At 36.0% G+C, this 18,593-nt stretch overlaps 2 protein-coding genes across 3 annotated transcripts in view; both read right to left on the bottom strand.

The window, feature by feature from the left end:
• LOC125056660 (transient-receptor-potential-like protein) overlaps positions 1–18,593 on the bottom strand; it is a 32,796-nt gene that overhangs the window by 1,895 nt on the left and 12,308 nt on the right. Inside the window, exons 11-22 of one of the 2 annotated variants that reach the window (XM_047659904.1) lie at positions 17,784–17,917; positions 17,224–17,347; positions 12,298–12,493; positions 10,917–11,078; positions 9,113–9,332; positions 8,050–8,248; positions 6,716–6,831; positions 4,811–4,945; positions 4,236–4,315; positions 2,723–2,816; positions 1,343–1,440; positions 893–981 (exon numbers count right to left, since the gene is read on the bottom strand). In XM_047659904.1, coding sequence (XP_047515860.1) covers positions 893–981; positions 1,343–1,440; positions 2,723–2,816; positions 4,236–4,315; positions 4,811–4,945; positions 6,716–6,831; positions 8,050–8,248; positions 9,113–9,332; positions 10,917–11,078; positions 12,298–12,493; positions 17,224–17,347; positions 17,784–17,917 — 1,647 coding nt within the window. Of the gene's footprint in view, positions 1–892; positions 995–1,342; positions 1,441–2,722; positions 2,817–4,235; positions 4,316–4,810; positions 4,946–6,715; positions 6,832–8,049; positions 8,249–9,112; positions 9,333–10,916; positions 11,079–12,297; positions 12,494–17,223; positions 17,348–17,783; positions 17,918–18,593 lie in introns of both variants that reach the window. The other variant, XM_047659903.1, reaches the window with a different exon arrangement.
• On the bottom strand, positions 14,431–16,109 carry LOC125056662 (tektin-1). The gene has a single exon (XM_047659907.1). It carries the CDS (start codon positions 15,917–15,919, stop codon positions 14,633–14,635), a length of 1,287 nt encoding a protein of 428 aa, XP_047515863.1. The 5' UTR covers positions 15,920–16,109; the 3' UTR covers positions 14,431–14,632.

Here is an 18,593-nt window from a genome sequence, read left to right on the forward strand (position 1 = left end):
AAAACTGTATTAAATATTTTATTATATCTAGATATGTACAACTTCCTAAACTATTTTATATATTTATTTATTAACACTTCGTTGAAAATATACAAAAATATAGTACAATTAAAATAATTAAATAAAAAGGACAGCAACTGGCAACCTTATCGCTTTCGAGCGATCTTTTCCAGGCAACTGTGAGAACAAAAAGGTTAACTTACATAAGGTGAGCGCAAAAACTGCCAAAAGTACATATGACATTATAGTAATGACATATAGACAAAACTAATGCAACAAATCAAAGCAATTTAAACGTATGTAAACAGTGAAATGGACCATTATAAAAAAAAATGTGTGCGTGTACTAGGTACACTTAAGAAGTGAAACTTCTTTATGACCTTATTTTTCAAAAAATGATCTACTATACGCAACTTAACGAGATTGGTTAAATAAAGTTTAACAAAGGGCTTTTATTATCATAGACATGAATACAAATACAATTATTTCATTTTACCTTATTACTACTAAGATTATTACAGAATTTCATTAATTGTAATAGAATTATTACTATCATTGTTATCGTTATTATATATTTTTGTTATTAATGGCTTCGAATCTCTTCGGATCAACCGTGGTAGGGACAAGAAAAAGATGGCGCGTAACCGAAAAACGTGACGATTTGCTACAAAATTTCTCCCATACGTCGATAAAAAATTCATTCTAACGCCGATAAAGAAGTTTGACTTCAAAAAGCAACATGGCGCGTAACCGAAAAATGTGACGCGTAACGAAAAAATGTTACACTTAATTTTTTCCAACCCCGATAAAGAAGTTTCACTTCAATAAATTTAAATTAAGAATTACTGATTGTAACGTTAATTCAACGAAATTGGTGGAATTCCATAAAAACCTTAGCTTTGTGACACGGTGGAGGAGGCAGGGTGCCCTTCGGTCGAAGCTCTCCAGCAACTGGTCTTGCCACGGCGTCACCGCAACCATCTGCATCCGTTACCTGAATTGTAAAATTGGTTTCGTTTTTGTGTAGTGTTGTGGTTGGTTATGAGGATACCCATCTATGTGTGTCTTCCACAAGTGTTGCTTAACGTTATTGATCGATCAATTTTAGGTGTAAATGCATATCGGAAATCCTACAGTGTATATTTTTTTTACTAATACATGAATTAAACTTAAAGTAGATATTTTATATTATTTTAAGTAGTTTATTTGAAGAACATTTTCTTTAATAACACAACATTATTCAAAATTTAATAAACGTAAACGTGTGATAATTTGTTTACGATACCTTATAATCGTTGAATTGATTTAAATGAAACTTTGTAGAGAGATTATTTATACTTACTTGCTGATCATTGGATGGTGATGGTGATTTCCTTTTCACAACTTTTGGGACCGTAGTGGGATCAGTCACACGTTTTGATTTTAATGGACTTGGATCCACTGTAAAAAAAATATATCAAAGCCTCTATACGCGACTCAACGCTTACTAACTAATGAGATGAACAGCAAGAGAAGAAAAGCAGATCCAGTACTCTATACCGCGAAAGCTGGTGTCCTGAGTGAATGGCGGAGAGTGTATTGCCAGTTCTTCTCTTCCGTTCTACGCCCTTGATTTGAGAACTGGCAATAAATGTAAAATTAGAAGCATTTAATGTATATTTCTTTTTTTGACGTTCATAAGTGTACATTGTGTTACCTATAAATTTTGACTTTTGACTGAAATCCGCTGACTGAATGCTCAATGCCGTGTTCAATACACGTCTGTCATAAACTATTTTTGTTTGGGCTTTAGATCAGTCCTTGGCTTACTTCTCTATTCGATGCCCAAAAGTATGAAAAAGAGTTGACAGTTATTTGTATATTCTTCTTGTAGTGCCTCACCACTACTTGAGGATGGCGGTCAGCCCGTCATACTTATTCTGATTAACCTAAAGTGAACACCAATTACAGAGGGAACAGCTTTATGGTTAGGGCGGCGAGTAAGTCTAACTTGTGATATTGATATGTCAATGTCGCCTCAAGTGAGGTGTCGGCAAGGAGAGCTATGACATCTGAGCTCCTCAGTTGAATAAATGGTGAATCATAAGTTTTTATAAGTGTATAAGTTATACTAAACTGTTAAATGTTACTTAACCAATTTTTAATTACTTTCTTTGATATATAATTGTATAGTTGAATAAAATAATTTTAGTGTTACCGATCCAGTTAATATTATTAGTACTTAACTATTTGTAAAGATTTATTTAATGGCGAACATTGTATTTAGTAAGTAAGTTAGTAATAAGCTGTAAATCTTTCTCAATAAATAGAATAAAAAAAAATATTCTTCGCCGAGCCGATGCAGCTGTTCTACGCTGGCCACTCCGGTCCATTCTCTGATATTGCCACGACTTCCTCCTTCTGCCAGCGCGTCTTTTCCCCTCGACCTTACCCATCATGATGACTTGAAGAAGTCGGTACCGTTCGTGTAGAAGCACTTGTCCCAAGTAACTTATCTTCTTCTATCCCAAATTTTTCCTTCACCGTTCGAGCGAATGTCAAATGCACACATAGAAAGAAAGTCCATTGGTGCATAGCCGGGGATCAAACCTACGACCTCGGGGATTAGAATCGCACGCCTAAGAAATTGTATATTCTCGATGGCGAATTTAATGGAAACTAATGTGATTGTTTTTTGTTTCACATTGATTGAAGAAAGTTTAGTTTATTATAATGTACGAACCTGATCGGTCATCTCCAATAGCAAGGGTTGGGCTGGATCCAGGGTTTGGACTCGAGCTCCGAGGTCGATTTGGTGAAGAACTTCGTGATCGTGGCTAATCAAAAAAAAATAATGCTTATCAAACTTTGCTGCAACCTTAGAAAGTGGAAGTTTCAAGGAAAATAGCTTAATCAGTTTATTTTATTTCATACAGAAATAAAACAGTACTTCATGCATAATTTCTCATGCCGCCATCTTGTATTCCATAGACAACTTTAAGCATGTCTCTTTTTTTATATTTTCCTAGTATATTTTTCAATGCTATGTACATTGGGATAAGAATAATCCTAATATTTTTAACGCCACTTTGCTTGCACAGCCTCAAAATACAGCTAGCCATAATACATATAATACAGAAAGGCAAAAAACGGAATACACATTTAAAATAATACACAGTTATTATGAAAAAACGAAAACATTAGAAAAAAATACAGGTTTACCTAAATTCTTTTTACTTGCAAAAATACACATGTGTTGAAGACGGACGTCAGGTTTCCCTATTCAGCGAAATGGACGAATTGGTCAATTTTCAGACAAGTAGATGTGATGACCAAAGGAGCTTCGTTGGAAATAGCATGCAGAAGTCACGATAACGATGTAGTGATGGTAGAATGCCAACGCCCAAGTTAAGATCCTTACAAGTCTTAGTTCTTAGTGGTAGAAGACAGTGGGAAATGAAGGAAGATATGCCACAGTAATGAAGAACTAATTCATTGTTCTAGTTTATTTGTATAAATTTTGTAATCTTAGAGTTACTCGAACTAAAAGTCTTCTATGCGTACCTACGACTCGCTTATCTGCTACTTCGAATGGTCTAGTGTCGGCTGTTCGCTCTTACAACTTTATTACTAACATCGATGAAAATATTGATGTGTTTTACAAGTCTGCCAAGTTACCGTAACCTTGTTTATCACGCTTTTAATGAGGTTTTAATTTTCATGTAGTTTAGGTTATTATTGTTATTTATTTATTTATTTACACTTTGTTGCTTAATCTAAAGTAATACAAAATAAATATTAATAACAGACTTTTTAGTCTGTTATTAATATTTATTACTTAAAAGCTAATCTTACAAATTCATGAACAGCGAATAGTGATGCAAAAGGAAACATAAGAATTATACAAGTCACGATTGATCAGGATAGGAGAAGGTTAAGAAATGTTTATACAGAAGAGTTTTAAAAGATGACAGAGAGGTAGCCAATCGTACGGAGTCAGGCAGCGTATTCCACAACTTAATGGAGGAGATCGTGAATGAATTGCCTAAGATGGATGAAGTGTGGGATGGTATTTTTTATCTTTTTAGTTTTGATTTTTTTTTTCATTTTTAGATTACTTATGTTTTAATTTAATTGATGTGTATGTGTGTTAAATTTGTGATGTCATATTATTTAAATAATTAATCAAAATCACCACTAAAGAAGAAAACACTCGGACGTCTAAGGGTTGGTGGTACCTCACCATTACAGCTTACCTTACGAGCTGTGTTGCTTTCTTGGTTTGTAGGCGCTGGGCTTCGAGATACCATTGATCCCGGGACACTTAGAAGGTTGTCTGCAACGGAAATTCAAATGGTAAACATACAACATACAGGTAGTTTTCTTGTTCGACAAGAAATATGATTTTGACTTCTCCTAAATACCTTATAGAAAAATATAAATGTATATTATTTAGTATCCGATTTTTATTCTTCCCGTGGCTGTACTTGTATGTTTAAATATTTTGTAAATGATTATCAGTAGGGATAATGTAGGATTTTAATAATGAAAAAAAAGTCAAATAGGGTCAGTAGATTTCGAGCAATTAAAAATCTTCTCTTTGTGTAAAAAGTTGAATTCACGAATAATTATTCGAACTACGCAGATTCCTAATAATAAAAATAATTAAAAATTAATACAAATTTAAAAAGTTTGGTCCCTATGTCAACTTTTAACGCTGGCAGCATTTCCTCGTTGTACTGCGATACTTATTCGTTGAGCGAGGAAAGCACCAGCTCTGGTGCCCAGATTCCTAATTAAGTTTTATACCAATAGAATTAAATAAGTTTACCATGGACCCTGTTAGGCACTGGAGTCCTCATATCAACAACGGCACCAACATCCTGAGAAATATCCTTAATCAGCTCCGTCAGTGTGTGTCCGGGAGACACTGGCATTTGAACTGGAGATGTGGACCGGGATCCATCTAAATTCAACAAATTCGTCTTGATATACAATATGTAGTAAATCAATGTAGAAATAAAGAGCTTTAATATCATCATATATAAATAAAAAGGACGGAGTTAAAGCCTCCTCCAGATTCTTCCATTTCTTCCCGTTTCCATTCCCGATCTCTTTTATTTTAATTTTATATATAATAGGAGGCAAACGATAAATGTTAAATGATACCGCCGCCCATGACACTCACATTGCCAGAAGGCTCGCAAGTGCGTTGCCAGCCTTTCAAGAATAGGTACGCTCTTTTTTAAGGACCCTAAGTCGAATTAGAAATACTTTAGTGGGCAACTGGTTCCACATAGTGGCGGTGCGCGGCAAAAACAGCCTTAAAAAACGCTCATTGCTTTCTGCCTACACGTCCGACAATGAAACTAACGCGGTGTCCTGCGTAAGCGACGAATACAACACAACGCGACGCTGTGAACGCGACCAACGCAATCAAATCTACGGCATACCCTACTTACGGCCTATGTGACAGTCTGCGGCGAGACGCGACGTCACGCTCACGAGGACTTGTTTTGAGGGCGACCAGACGCGACACTACGAACTATGAAATGGTTGATTCTGAAGCGTTGATCGCCGCAGTGCGTGAGCAAAGATTGTTTTGGGACAAAAAACATAAACCTTATAGGAATCGTTTATTAGTAACACTCCACAATATTGTTTAAACATTTTAGAATCGATTCTTAATTTTGGATATAAATGATGAAACTCGCCAAATGTGTTTCTTTGTAAAAATATTATATTTGTTTTTTTTTTTCTATGCTTTTTACGATATTTTTTTAAAAGTCTATATTTTAAGTATGAATTTTCGAGCAAAATTGTACCGTACTTCTCCATGATTTGAGAAGTAATGACCAAATTACGTAGGACATTTGTCGCGTGTAGCATCGCGTCGCATTACGTCGCGTCGTGTTGCGTCGCGTCGCGTCGTATTCGTCGCTTACGCAGGACACCGCGTTAGCTGCAGGTATTAGTCCGAACAAAAAACATACATAGTATTATTAATTAGTACATAGTATAGTTAATTCAGCCACAGAACCAAGTTTATCATTCATCAATAACACAGGAGAGAGAATATTTTGTATAAAAACATTATTACAACAAAATCCCTTACGTACGTAATAAACAATAGTAAAGATTTAACTATAAGTTATATCTTTTAAAAGTTCTCGCTAACTTCCAAATCAGGCACCGATCATTAAGTACGCTTACCGGGGACGTTATATTAACCTAATATTAGGGCACAGGTTATCGGCCTCCTGTAAACGCCATTGACTGAGTCTGAGACATGCCCGTTTCCTCACGATGTTGTGCTTCACCGTACGAACGAGTTTTAAATGCAGATAGAAAAAGAAAGTACATAAGTTCACAGCCTGGTCTTGGCATTAAGGATGAGTGTCGCAAGATCAACTTAGACCAGTGATTTCCTTAGAGTGACTTGCCTTAGACCAGTGATTCCCAAAGTGGTCTATATCGACACCTAGGGGTCTATGACAACCTGCAAGGTGTCTACGTCAGCGAAAAAAAATTTGGGCGTCCATGAAATGAAAATGGGGGTCCACGGTAGTGGATCTAAGGGGTCAACCAACACGGAAAAACATGGCAAGGGGTCTACGACACAAAAAAGTTTGGGGAACTCTGCCTTAGACTAACACTGTTTACAACATATAGCAAGATATAATATCTAGTAAAATGATGTTTCATTTGTAGTATAAAATAATATGACCACAATTACCTGGTAGCGGTGAACGCATAACAAGTCGTTTAGCATGTTCAATGGCCTGCTGCAGTTTCTGCTGGCTTCTGAACGACTCACGGGTTCGGCATCGACCGATTTGAGACCTGTAGAGACTGTAAAATATTTTTTTCGTTAATCCTTAATTCCTGATATCAGAAGTATAATTTATTTTGAAGAATATGTATTTTTATTGGATAGTTTGTATACATCATACGCAAAATAGAACTAATTCGAGTGTACGACCAACCAGGCTCCAGAAGATAAACCACTCCTTATATGGAAATTGTATTCGTTTTTACAACAAACTCCCAAGCGAAATAAGAGAATCATCACTAAATAAATTCAAAGCCCTTGTTAAACGTAAATTAATCAATAGAACTTTTTACAAAATTGACGAATACTTTAATGATCCTAATCCTTGGGATTGATTAAAAAGAGTGGCGGAAATTTTCTTGCCAGTTCTTCTTGCCCACTCTACGCCCTTGACTTGTGAACTGGTAGTAAATGTAAATATAAAGCTAATTTAACTCCTTTTTTGACCTTTACATGATATGAATAAAGGTATTTTGAGTTTGAGTTTGATTACTGCTCTTTTTATTTGAATACATTATTGTAATAAATACAACTTTTTTTATGACAAAAATATGGTTGTGACAAAATTAATCTAACGCTACGCTATTACAATTATTCCGTGGGTACAGTACGGTGTATGTTTAAAACTTTTTTTAGGAAAAAGTAGTCTGAGGGTCTGATTCACAATGTATGGATAAAATACCAAATAGCTATGCAACACATAAATTATTTGGAAGATAAATTGTGCTATTTGACACTTCATCGGACTCATAACTTATGACGGACTTTATGTGATGATTAGCGCTATCTGACAGTCATGAAACGCAACAATAGTGTTTATCCTACCAAAAAGTAATAAATAGCTAGTTTGGAACTTATGTAGAACTAATCCGTACATTGTAAAACAGACCCTTAGTGTTACGTCTAATCAAACAAAAGTCGTATAAGACTTAAAGTATGCGTCAATGTATGAGTGTGTGTGCAGATAGTACTCTCTGTATGAGTGTGGCTAGAGTTGTTATAAAAGTGCGCTGTGTCTATGTTAGTTTTTGGAACCTCATGCCAAAATATGTACTAAGGCCTCTGTAGAAGAGTTTATATCAGGATAGTTTGACTATCACAGAATCCAAAGATTGGAAGACTATAATAAAGGACAAATATACTGGAAATGTTATGGCGCTGAGTCTTTGCTACATTCCATATCCATCCAGGCATTCCATGTCTTTCTTTCTAACACCATAATTAAAGAATAAACCTACCACACTCCAGTAGCAGCAAGCGTTTGTTTCCATTTATCATTGCTGTTGGCAGCGGCGGCCATTCTAGCGATTCTGCGGAACCTGGCGAGGGCATCTTCATTCGCTGGCTTCCCCTCGTCATCCATAACGGAGACAGGACCCACTTGAAAGTCCTTCATTAGCCTTCGTTCCCAGACTTTCATGCGCTTGCCAAGAACAGCTAGAAGAGACGAGAAGTTACGGAAGTTACGAAATGGTTTGAAACAAGAGTCGGTTCTTCAAGACATAAACATATATTTTTGAAAAAGGGTGAATAACCATTACTGAAGATTAAACAAAAATTATGCTTGTCGCTGCTGAATGTTATCTAATATATAAAATTCTCCTTGAGAAATTCTTCTCGTTAAACTCCTCCGAAATGGCTCGACCGATTCTCATGAAATTTTGTGTGCATATAAGGTATGTCTGAGAATCGGACAACATCTATTTTTCATCCCCCTAAATGTTAAAGGTAGTCCTAAATATTTTTTTCTGTTTTTATTTTTTTATGATACAGCATTAAAAAATAGATACAATCCCTAACTTTCATCCCTCTATTTTTTTATTATAAATGATATATCATATATCATATATATCAAAACGACGTTTGCCCGGTCAGTTAGTCTAATATATAAAATTTACGTGTCACAATGTTCGTTCCTATACTCCTCCAAAACGGCTCGACCGATTCTTGTAAAATTTTGTATGCATATTCATTCAGTCTGAGAATCAGCTACTATCTATCTTTCAATCCCCTGAGTGATAAGGGGTGTCCACCCAAAATGTTTTTACTTTTTTATGATACATCATACAAAAATACATACACCCCTTAATTTTCACCCCTCTACGATCAACACCTATTTTTTATACTCGATAGTTATTTTTATTGAATTAAAAAAAAATCCTAGAAGTAATAAACATGGCAAGACAACATTTGCCGGGTCAGCTAGTCTACATATAGTGTCAGGTACGTCTAATTAAAGGCGCCAAGTTAGATTGGTTCCCGTAGTAAATTTGTATGAAAATATTTAAGCAATGGTCTCACCTTTTTCCTTGCGATTAGTGAAAGAAACATCCATTCCGTTCCTTCCCAGCACATCCAGGAGTTCGTATCTCAATGCAGATACATCTACCTTCAGTTCATTAATATCATCTTCCGTGACAGGTTCCTCTTCCAGCTTCCTGTGCATAGCAGACACGTAACGCCATACTAAAGCACGCATAACTGCTGTGTACCGTGCATCATCCTCTTTCTCTTTTTCCACCTGGAAATATATTTCTATAGTTAATATGTCTTACCATTACATTCAGTCGTTGTAATACGCAACTTTGAAGCCATGTCAAATGAATTACATAGAAATCTGGTTTCGCACCCTATGGCATTCAAGTATTGCGTAGCGGGGCGGTTTCTTTGATTTTCTTATTTGGTGATTACATCAACTGTAATTACCTATTTACTTTTTTACACATATTTCCCACACATTGTCTTAAAAGAAAACGAAATGCATTTTAAAGGATTCCTACTAAAAATTAATACGTTTATGTACCATTATTTTTGAGAGCTTTTCTTACTTTTGCTGAAAAGAAGAAATGGGGGGGGGGATAAATTGCAGTAAATCTGTTTATGTAATACTTGGATGGATAGACGTCATTAGTCACGAAGTAAATACATTTACAGGTCACAAATGCACGCGTGTGGTTATTTAAAATGTTGACCTGTTTAATTAATATTTAACTAAAGCTTGTGTGACTTTGGTCATATTACCCGTCGCGAACCAGATAACCTGGACAAGCTGGTTGTCATTGGCAATGTGGAAGGCAAAAGGATGCTGGGCAGATCGCCAACCCACTGGTGTTACCAAGTCACGATTCTCACGGGTTTTTCCATAACAGCGCTATGGAAAGCTATAGACCGAACAAATTGAAGGCAGTAAGCACTAATGTGACGCGACCGCAATGAAGAATAGACCGAAAAGAGTAGCTTTTGTTAATATTTGCACATAATTTGTACCTACCTTATTCTAAAAAGTAATAAATTACAAATTATTACAATTTCTGATTTAATTATAATATTACTTTCGTCATATTCAAGGAATTAACAATTATTTACTCATGGAAAATTAAGCGCTTATGGTAAGGTGAACATAAATTATAGCCATTTATCTTTTGGAAGTGAAACTTAATTTAACGACGACACACTGGGTTTTTAGTTTGAGGTTTAAATAAAGCGGTTTTGTTTTTGGCACTGTTATGAAATTCATAAGTAAACTTAGTATAGAATTTACTGAGCGAACTTTACAACTAACTTAGTACCTAACTTAGAGACATTGCGATTCTCTCTGAAGCCTAAAGATGTTTTGAAATGGATTTTAACACTTAACATCAGTATTACTGCATATTTAACGAGTGTGAAGTGATGTGATTCCTGCATGATGCCCCTCCCCTCGATGTATCGCATTTTTTTATTAATACACTTAAAAGCTTTTGCCCGCGCGTTACACACAGATTTGTGTATAAGACCAGCCCAGACTCCAAGTTTAGATCCCCCCTTCGGCCTATGTTTTTTTTAAGATATTATGAGTTAACACAAAATATTAGAACGTGTAGGTACTTTAGACTTTTAAAATCTACTGAGGTTAGGTTAGTAACAAGTCCGTTCCGCACGAAGTCTCGAAATAAAAAGTGAGTCAACGCCGGTGTTGCCACCTTTTATATAGGTTTCTGCTACAAACTGGCGTTAGTCCGCTAACAATATAATTACAATAATAGGTAATATCGTTTTTAATTAGAATTGTGGCTTCTTTGACGCTTTGACGCGATTTGAATTTATTTTTTATAAATCAGCTTACCTTAACTTGAACTTCCTTATTCTTCTTCATCAGACTGAAGATCTTCATAACTCGCTTTGGTGTTGGCAGTATGTTGAAGGGCGGTGGTAACGTGGGACTGTCTTCAAAATATGACATCCATAAACGTGTCCTTGCGTACTTCCATTCCACGTCTGAATGTTTCTGTAATATTTGGTTTCCATTAGAGAATGAACCAGATAATTTTTGATGTAAAATTGAAGATATAGTAATGGCTCAATAAATCTATAATTGACATAAACAAACCGCACTTGCAAGCGGAAATACACCTATTTAATAATCCGAATTATAAAAAAAACCTTTTCAAAATGAAGTTGGTAAAAAAGCTCCGGGTTTTTACGTTACGACTTAGCCCCAGAATCGGTAAAGTAATAATAAGTACGTAATATATAAGTACAAAAAGTTGGTCATATTATGTATTTATATATTACATTTGCATGACCATAAGGGAGCGTTCAAGTATTACGTCACGCAATTTTTGGAGATTATTGACCCCCCCCCACATGTTAACGCGCCGTAACGTTTTTCTGTACAGTACTGTACGGTGTACCCAAGTATAGTAAATCGTTTCATGACCACCTAGTTACTCTTTATACCTAAAAGTTACCATTTAAGTGTAAAAGTACTGGAGAGTTTCAAATAATTTAACAATAACGGCTTAATGTAACCCCCTCCCCGCATCGTAACGTTGTACAAAAGGACCCCCCCCCCCCCAAAATTCGTTACGTAATACTTGAACGCTCCCTAAGACACATAGCATCAAATTTAAGAGTAACAGTAACTACATGTATTAGTCCGTAATTTAAAAATAAATAAATCAATGGCGCAACAACCTTTTCAGGTCTGGGCCTCAGATTTCTGTTTCATGATTTTTTGTCAATCTAATAGGCAAGTAGGTGATCAGCCTCCTTTGCCTGGCACACGCCGTCGACTTTTTTTTTTTATAAAACAGGGGGCAAACGGGCAGGAGGCTCACCTGATGTTAAGTGATACCGCCGCCCATGGACACTCTCAATGCCAGAGGGCTCGCGAGTGCGTTGCCGGAAACTTGGTCTAAGGCAAGCCGGTTTACTCACGATGTGATCCTACACCGTTCGAGCAAATGTTAAATGCGCACATAGAATGAAACAGTTTCAGAAATCTGAGGCCAAGACCTAAAAGAGGTTGTAGCGCCATTGATTTTATTTTTATTTTAAAGATTACTAGAGATTATTATTTCTTATTTACTTACGGACTTATTTCTTTGCTACTTCTCTATGTAATTTATTCTGAATGTAGACATTCATATCATAGGCTAACTTAACTATAAAACTTCCGTAACCAAGTATTCGATCTTCGCGTTTAACCTTAATAATATACTTACATCAATATGAGCGTACGAATTGGACATCATAGCGATTAGTAGGTTCAGTAGAACGATCACATTGATAACGGAGTAGGACCCAAACATCAGCAGACCCCAAAACCTGGTGTAACTTTTGATTCCGGCCAGTTCGAAACTGTCCAGACCGACCATGCCGAACGATGCCCAGAAAAGTGATTGCGAAGCTTCAAATACACTGAGAAGAGATTAATAGATTACGCATAGAACTAATATTTGTATTTATTTATATACTTATATCAGAAATACAAGATATATACATTATAACTATTGTTTTTCTTAATCTATGATAACCGATTCTGTGTGCCTACGGGCAAAGGTCTCCCCCATTGTCCTCCATTTTTCCTTATTGTATACCAATTTTGTCCAGGTCTAAGTCTTTCCAGCCATTTCCATGATTTCATCGGCCCACCTTTTAGATTGCCTACCTGTTTCTTTTATGGCCTGTTAGTTGCCATAGTGTTAAAATTTTGCTCCATTTATCTGCTCCTCTTATAGTATGTCCAGCCCATTTCCATTTTAATTCTTTTGTTTTATGCGTCTGCAAACCCTGTTTTATTTATAAACTCTTGTTTGAAAAAAATTTAGGCTTGTTATATTTTTTTATTGAATTGGTTTGTTTTAGAATAGCCTCCTGACACTGCAGGTGACCCGCCTCCTCTTATATATTTAAATTAATTAATTAGTATAATAAATAACTTATTATTAAGACATTATAAAAACTAATATGACATTTGCCTGCCATTTATATATGGCGAATTGTACGGATTTTAGCAAATAAACAATTTATTATTAAAGAAGTTTATAAGAAAAACATACTGTATATGAGAACAAAAAATAATATTAAAAATATATTTTTTTTTAAATATATCAAGCCACCGTACGCTGTTATTGCATTAGAGTCCATTTACCAAGAACCTTCGTAGGCGTATTCAAAACGGGTCCACTATTTCCCGTATCTCAGAATGCAAGCAGTTGTAAACACTCGCTGCGAAATAGGTTATATTATTGATTAGTGTTATGCCGGTAAAATGTGGGATTGAAGTTAAATTTACTGCTCGAGTATTTGGTTATGTAAGTTTTTCTCCCCATTTCACCATAAAAACCATTTGAATATTACCCCTAAAGCCGGGTCCACATTTGTAGCATTTCGGTATATCGTATCTCCGTTGCGTGGCTTCGGCGCGTATCATGATCGTTAGTTTGGACGCAAAATGATACCCGTTTATGATACATGCCGTATCGGATACGGCCCGATCCGCACTAAGCGCGTATCTAGATACACCTCGTATCCGATACGCGTATCACGATCGGTGGTATGGACGTATTTTGATACTGTATCGCGATACGATACTTGATACACCCCGAACCATCCTGTGTCGGTTTTTTCGCGATCATCAAAGGGAATACACAACATCAATGGGTGATATGCGAGTGAATTTTTTGTATTTTCCGCTGGTATGCTGAAATTTTAAATCTCGCATCAATGGTATTCCACCATGTTTGTTTCGGTTTCTAAACACTTCCAGCGCCGTCTACGTCTGGATTTAACTTTTTTTGAAATACTATTAATGATAATATAACAGGCGCTAGTCACCGCCAAACTGTGAGCAATTGCTGACATGGCTAAACCGTTTGGGAACGAAGACATGACTGAACCGTACGAGAAGGGAAAGGTGCACTGAAAGACACGCGCATCAGGATACATCGGAAGAAAAGTGAAGCGTCTATATTTGTAAAGTTAAAGCCGATACACTGACATGATACAGCATTTGATAAGTATGGACGCGTTTTTTACAAGATACGCCTTAAAAATACGACATGGACAAAATGAGCGTCCATATTTATGATACAAATACTAGATACGATACGACTGATCGTGATACGTCAACATGCTACAAATGTGGACCCGGCTTAATGTAGTGGTCCGAGTGTATCACGAAATACTTTGTATTTATTATATGTACACATCATATCTAAATACAAGAAAAAAACTAAATTTATTGTGTATTCATGTCGATATAAAACATTTTTTTTTTTACCATTTCACTAAAATGCTATTTCTTATTGTTCTAAGGATAACTTGTAATCTTTCGTCAAATATCAAATATCAAACAAGAATTCAGAAATATATTAAATTCCAAGCATTCAAACATCCCTTTTCTTAATAAGAATAAAGAATTACGAGTAACCTCGATTTATTCCACACAAATTGTAAGCAATTTTATCTAAAGCGTGTAAATAATTAAAAACATTGAAAAAACTGTACCTAAGTTAAACACAATCTACGTGATTTCAGCGAGTCAAATTAACAAAATTAATAGGCATGATAATCCATAGTTGTACGTAGAGTCATACAATCAACTTCATCGATTTTTAAAGTATTCATCTTAACATTTATATCTTCTTCTAATTGTATCTGAGTTTGCAGTAAATAGCGCAAGGATGCGTTCGCTTCATGCAGCATTTGTTGGAGCTGTTCAGTGCTGTGTCGTAACATCTCACACTCGTAGTACAAGGATTGTCCTGGTGGATCACGAACTAGTTCGGCTCCTATACGCTGAGCTCTTCTCCCAAGTCTTGTATGAGCCAAAGCGGTATTCCCTTCCTTGTCACACAACGCCTTCTGCAGTTGAAGAATATTATTCATCATATCAGCTATTTTCTGCGTTGTTTCTCTATGCATGTCTTCCAGTTTTGCCTTTGTCCTCTTAGTATCTTCAATGCGCTCGTTAAACTCGTGATTGCATTTGTTAAAGGAACACCAAAGATCATCAATCACTTGTTTTAGTAATACGTCAATAAATACACGTATGGGACGAGCACTGGTTACTTCTCTTGCAGCTTGTTGCACGTTCTTAGCTGAATATGCGTTATACTCATCAGCTGAAATATTTGCTGGATCCAAGTTAGCGTAGCCTTCGTAAACAGACAAGCATAGATCAGTTGGTTTCAAAGATAAAGAACCTTTGTCCAGATCAATAGCTGCTTGCTTGTATTGCAGATCTCTGTCTAGAAGATATCTGGTAGCACGAAGGCGCCTCATTTGTTCGTTCAATTGTTCCAAAGCACGTTTCAAAAGACTTTGACCGCCTAGAATCGTAGTTATTTCCTGTTGAAGAGCATGCTCAACCTCATCAACTACCAGATCGATTCCAATACGGCCATCACGCAGCATTAAACACTTACGGCAAATGGTCAGAGCATTTGATTGAAGTGATGCAAGGCAGTCTTGGAGACGGGTCTTATAAACACTGAGTGCTTCTAGTTCGAGGCATATTTCTTTTCTCTGCAGCTGTAGTTCTTTTTTATTGAATTCTACATCACCAAGGCGTTCTTCTATACGTCTATCAGACGTTGCTTTCATGATGGACGCGCGTTCACCAGTTTCATCTCGAATCCTTTCACTTTCTTTTAAAATTCGGTCTGCTAGCTGCTGCTGGTCTTCTGTATTTCGGCTTCGCATATCGTTCGATAGCTTCCATTCTGCTAAGGTGAACTTGGCAGATCGTGGAGGCATACATACGATGGCCTGCTCAGAAAGCCTCGTAGTTGAGATGGGTGCACCAATAACATGACGGACACCAAATTGTTCTTCACCCATGATTAAAGATTTTGAACTTTTTTCAAACTTTAAATAAAACTACATCAGCCGAAACGTGATACGTATTGTTGGAATTGACATAACTAATAGTTGTCATGGTAACTGGGTCACGTCAATAATATTAAGCTTGGCGTTCAAGAAAGAAGTTTTTATTAATGTCTTTATTTTTATTATCTTATAACAGGAAACTTTTACGGATCAACCGTATTGTTAAGAACTGTTAATTGTTATAAACCAAAATTTTATTAAAGTCAAAGCCATTTATTCATATAGATAACACAACTTATGAACGTCAAAAAATATATATAGATGCTTCTAATTATACATTTACTGCCAGTTCTTAAATCAAGGACGTAGAACGGAAGAGAAGAACTGGCAATAAACTGTCCGATACTCTTTTTAATCGAGAAGGTTTTTGTTTACACAACGTTTGTAAGGAGCTGCAACCATTACACCGTGTTCCACATGACATCTTAAGTAATAAATAATAATAAAATAAATTAAATACAAAGATTTGTCCTCTATCAGCATGGTGAAATAGGAGCACGCACTTACATTCATTATTTCTTAGATGGTAGATATGAATGCACAACAAAAAATAATAAATTCAATTAGGACAGAAGTATTAAAACAAAGTATATGAGCTAGAGAGATGCTAGCAAGAGAGATGAGCTCAGCTATTGCTCCATCATTGTACGAGCCAAGGTACATGCACATTTTGCATACTCAGGCTTTCTTAGCTATAAGCGTGGCGATTACCTAAATCGTCGGAGTGACGCCCCAAGAGTATAGCCCGATGCAAGCACTCTCTTAAAAATTTACATTCGATTCATAGAAAATAACATTTAACTTTATTATTTAAAGCTAATGCTTGAACCCTTACATACACGCTGATCAATACTGCCCTGTGATTCTGTAACTCACTTTTCGAACTCACACAGCGGTTTTCAAAGCGGCGGTCGCGCACAAATCAGTCGCAAATCAGTCATTTTACGATATGGCATTCTGATAAGGTCCCTCCTTGTAGTTTATGATTTGAGCGCGACCGCCGCTGTGAAAACCGCTGTGTGAGTTTGAAAAGTGAGTTACGGAATCGCAAGGCTGGAGCTAAGGTGCTAACTAAAGACGTATGCGTAAACTTTGAAAATTATTTTTGAATAGTATTTTTAGTTTTCATATTGATTATAAATACTTGTCGACTTATGTACATTGCTAAAATAATTGACATCCTATATCAAATAGCATTTTACGGTTACTTTCAAAACATATCAAGCGATTCTAGCCACACCTGACCCTGAACTCACTTTCCAAAACTTCTCCATTTAGTGCAAGAGTCACCCGCGTGTTCCCAATCCGGGAGACCGCCGGGTAAAGCGTAACATTTTTGCTTTTCCAAATCGGCGAAATACCAAAGCAATTGATTCAGACCTGTTTATTTATTCCATACAATTAAAACTTTTCAAAGCAAATAAGTTAGCCAAAATTACAGATACAGAAGTTTTTTTTTTTATGAAAGTTACGTACCTATTGTAAGTTAAATATTGTACGCTTATGTCTATTAATTAAAGATTCCGTATTATAATGTGCATATATATTATGTTCTTATACACATTTTGGTATGAATAAAAAATTGAATTTATTTACTATATTATATTAATATCACTGGTTAAGAATAATGCTCTATTAAGTGGCCTCTGTAAGTGTTATAATCAAGAGACCTGGGTTTGATTGGGGAAACAATTATTGTTTGGTAGAACCAGCGATGGGTGCCTTGCTTATTCCATTAATAGCAATATACCAGAGCGTGTTCAATTCAACCTCAAATCACTTTTAAAAATCTAATACTATTTCGTAGACAACTTACCGCAAGCAAAAGCGAACAGCACAAGACTATAGATAAAGAAGAACTTGACGATGTCGATGACCATTCTCCCAAGCGAGATCTGAAGTGGGCCCAGGTGAGGGTTTATAGAAAATAGATGTACCAGTTTCAACGCACTGAAACAAAAGAAAACACATTATCAGTATGTTTTGTAATTATTTTGAATTTTTTTTATATTAAGTTTGGTAATTGTATAATTGTTATTTTATTTTTTCTTACTAGGGTTGCCTGGAAGAGATACTTTGTTAGCGATAAGGCCGTCCGTTACATCCCGAATAATTTATGTTATTAGTTTTTATTTTGAAGTAAGGGAGTTCAAATAAATAAATAAAAATAAATTGTCCTAGTTCGAAGTTATTGAAACACCAACGACTCTTACAAATTACTAATAGTCCAATAGCGAGCCAGCCTTGTGATTCTGTAACTCACTTTTCGAACTATCACAGCGGTTTTCACAGCGGCTGATAAACAATAAACTACAAGCTCCCTCCTTATATTATAATAGAAGCGTCGTATCCTAATTAGTTCTAAGCATACTGTAATTTATGCAACATACACCGATAATGGACCTTAAAGACTGCATGGAAAGAACCAAGAGGAAGAAGGAGAAGAGGTCGCCCAAAAAAAAGGCGGATAGAAGACATAGAAGCGGTAGCAGGAAACGAATGGAGAAAGAGAGCCATAAACAGAGTCAGGAGAGGAAAAAGTTGGAGAAGGCCTTTACCCGTGAAGGGGTTCCGATCGACGGTACTGAAGGAAGCTAGAATATAGAAGCAAGCAAAAGAAAAAAAA

Source organism: Pieris napi, chromosome 15 (assembly GCF_905475465.1).
Source record: "Pieris napi chromosome 15, ilPieNapi1.2, whole genome shotgun sequence".
NCBI classification, from domain to species: Eukaryota; Metazoa; Arthropoda; class Insecta; order Lepidoptera; family Pieridae; genus Pieris; species Pieris napi.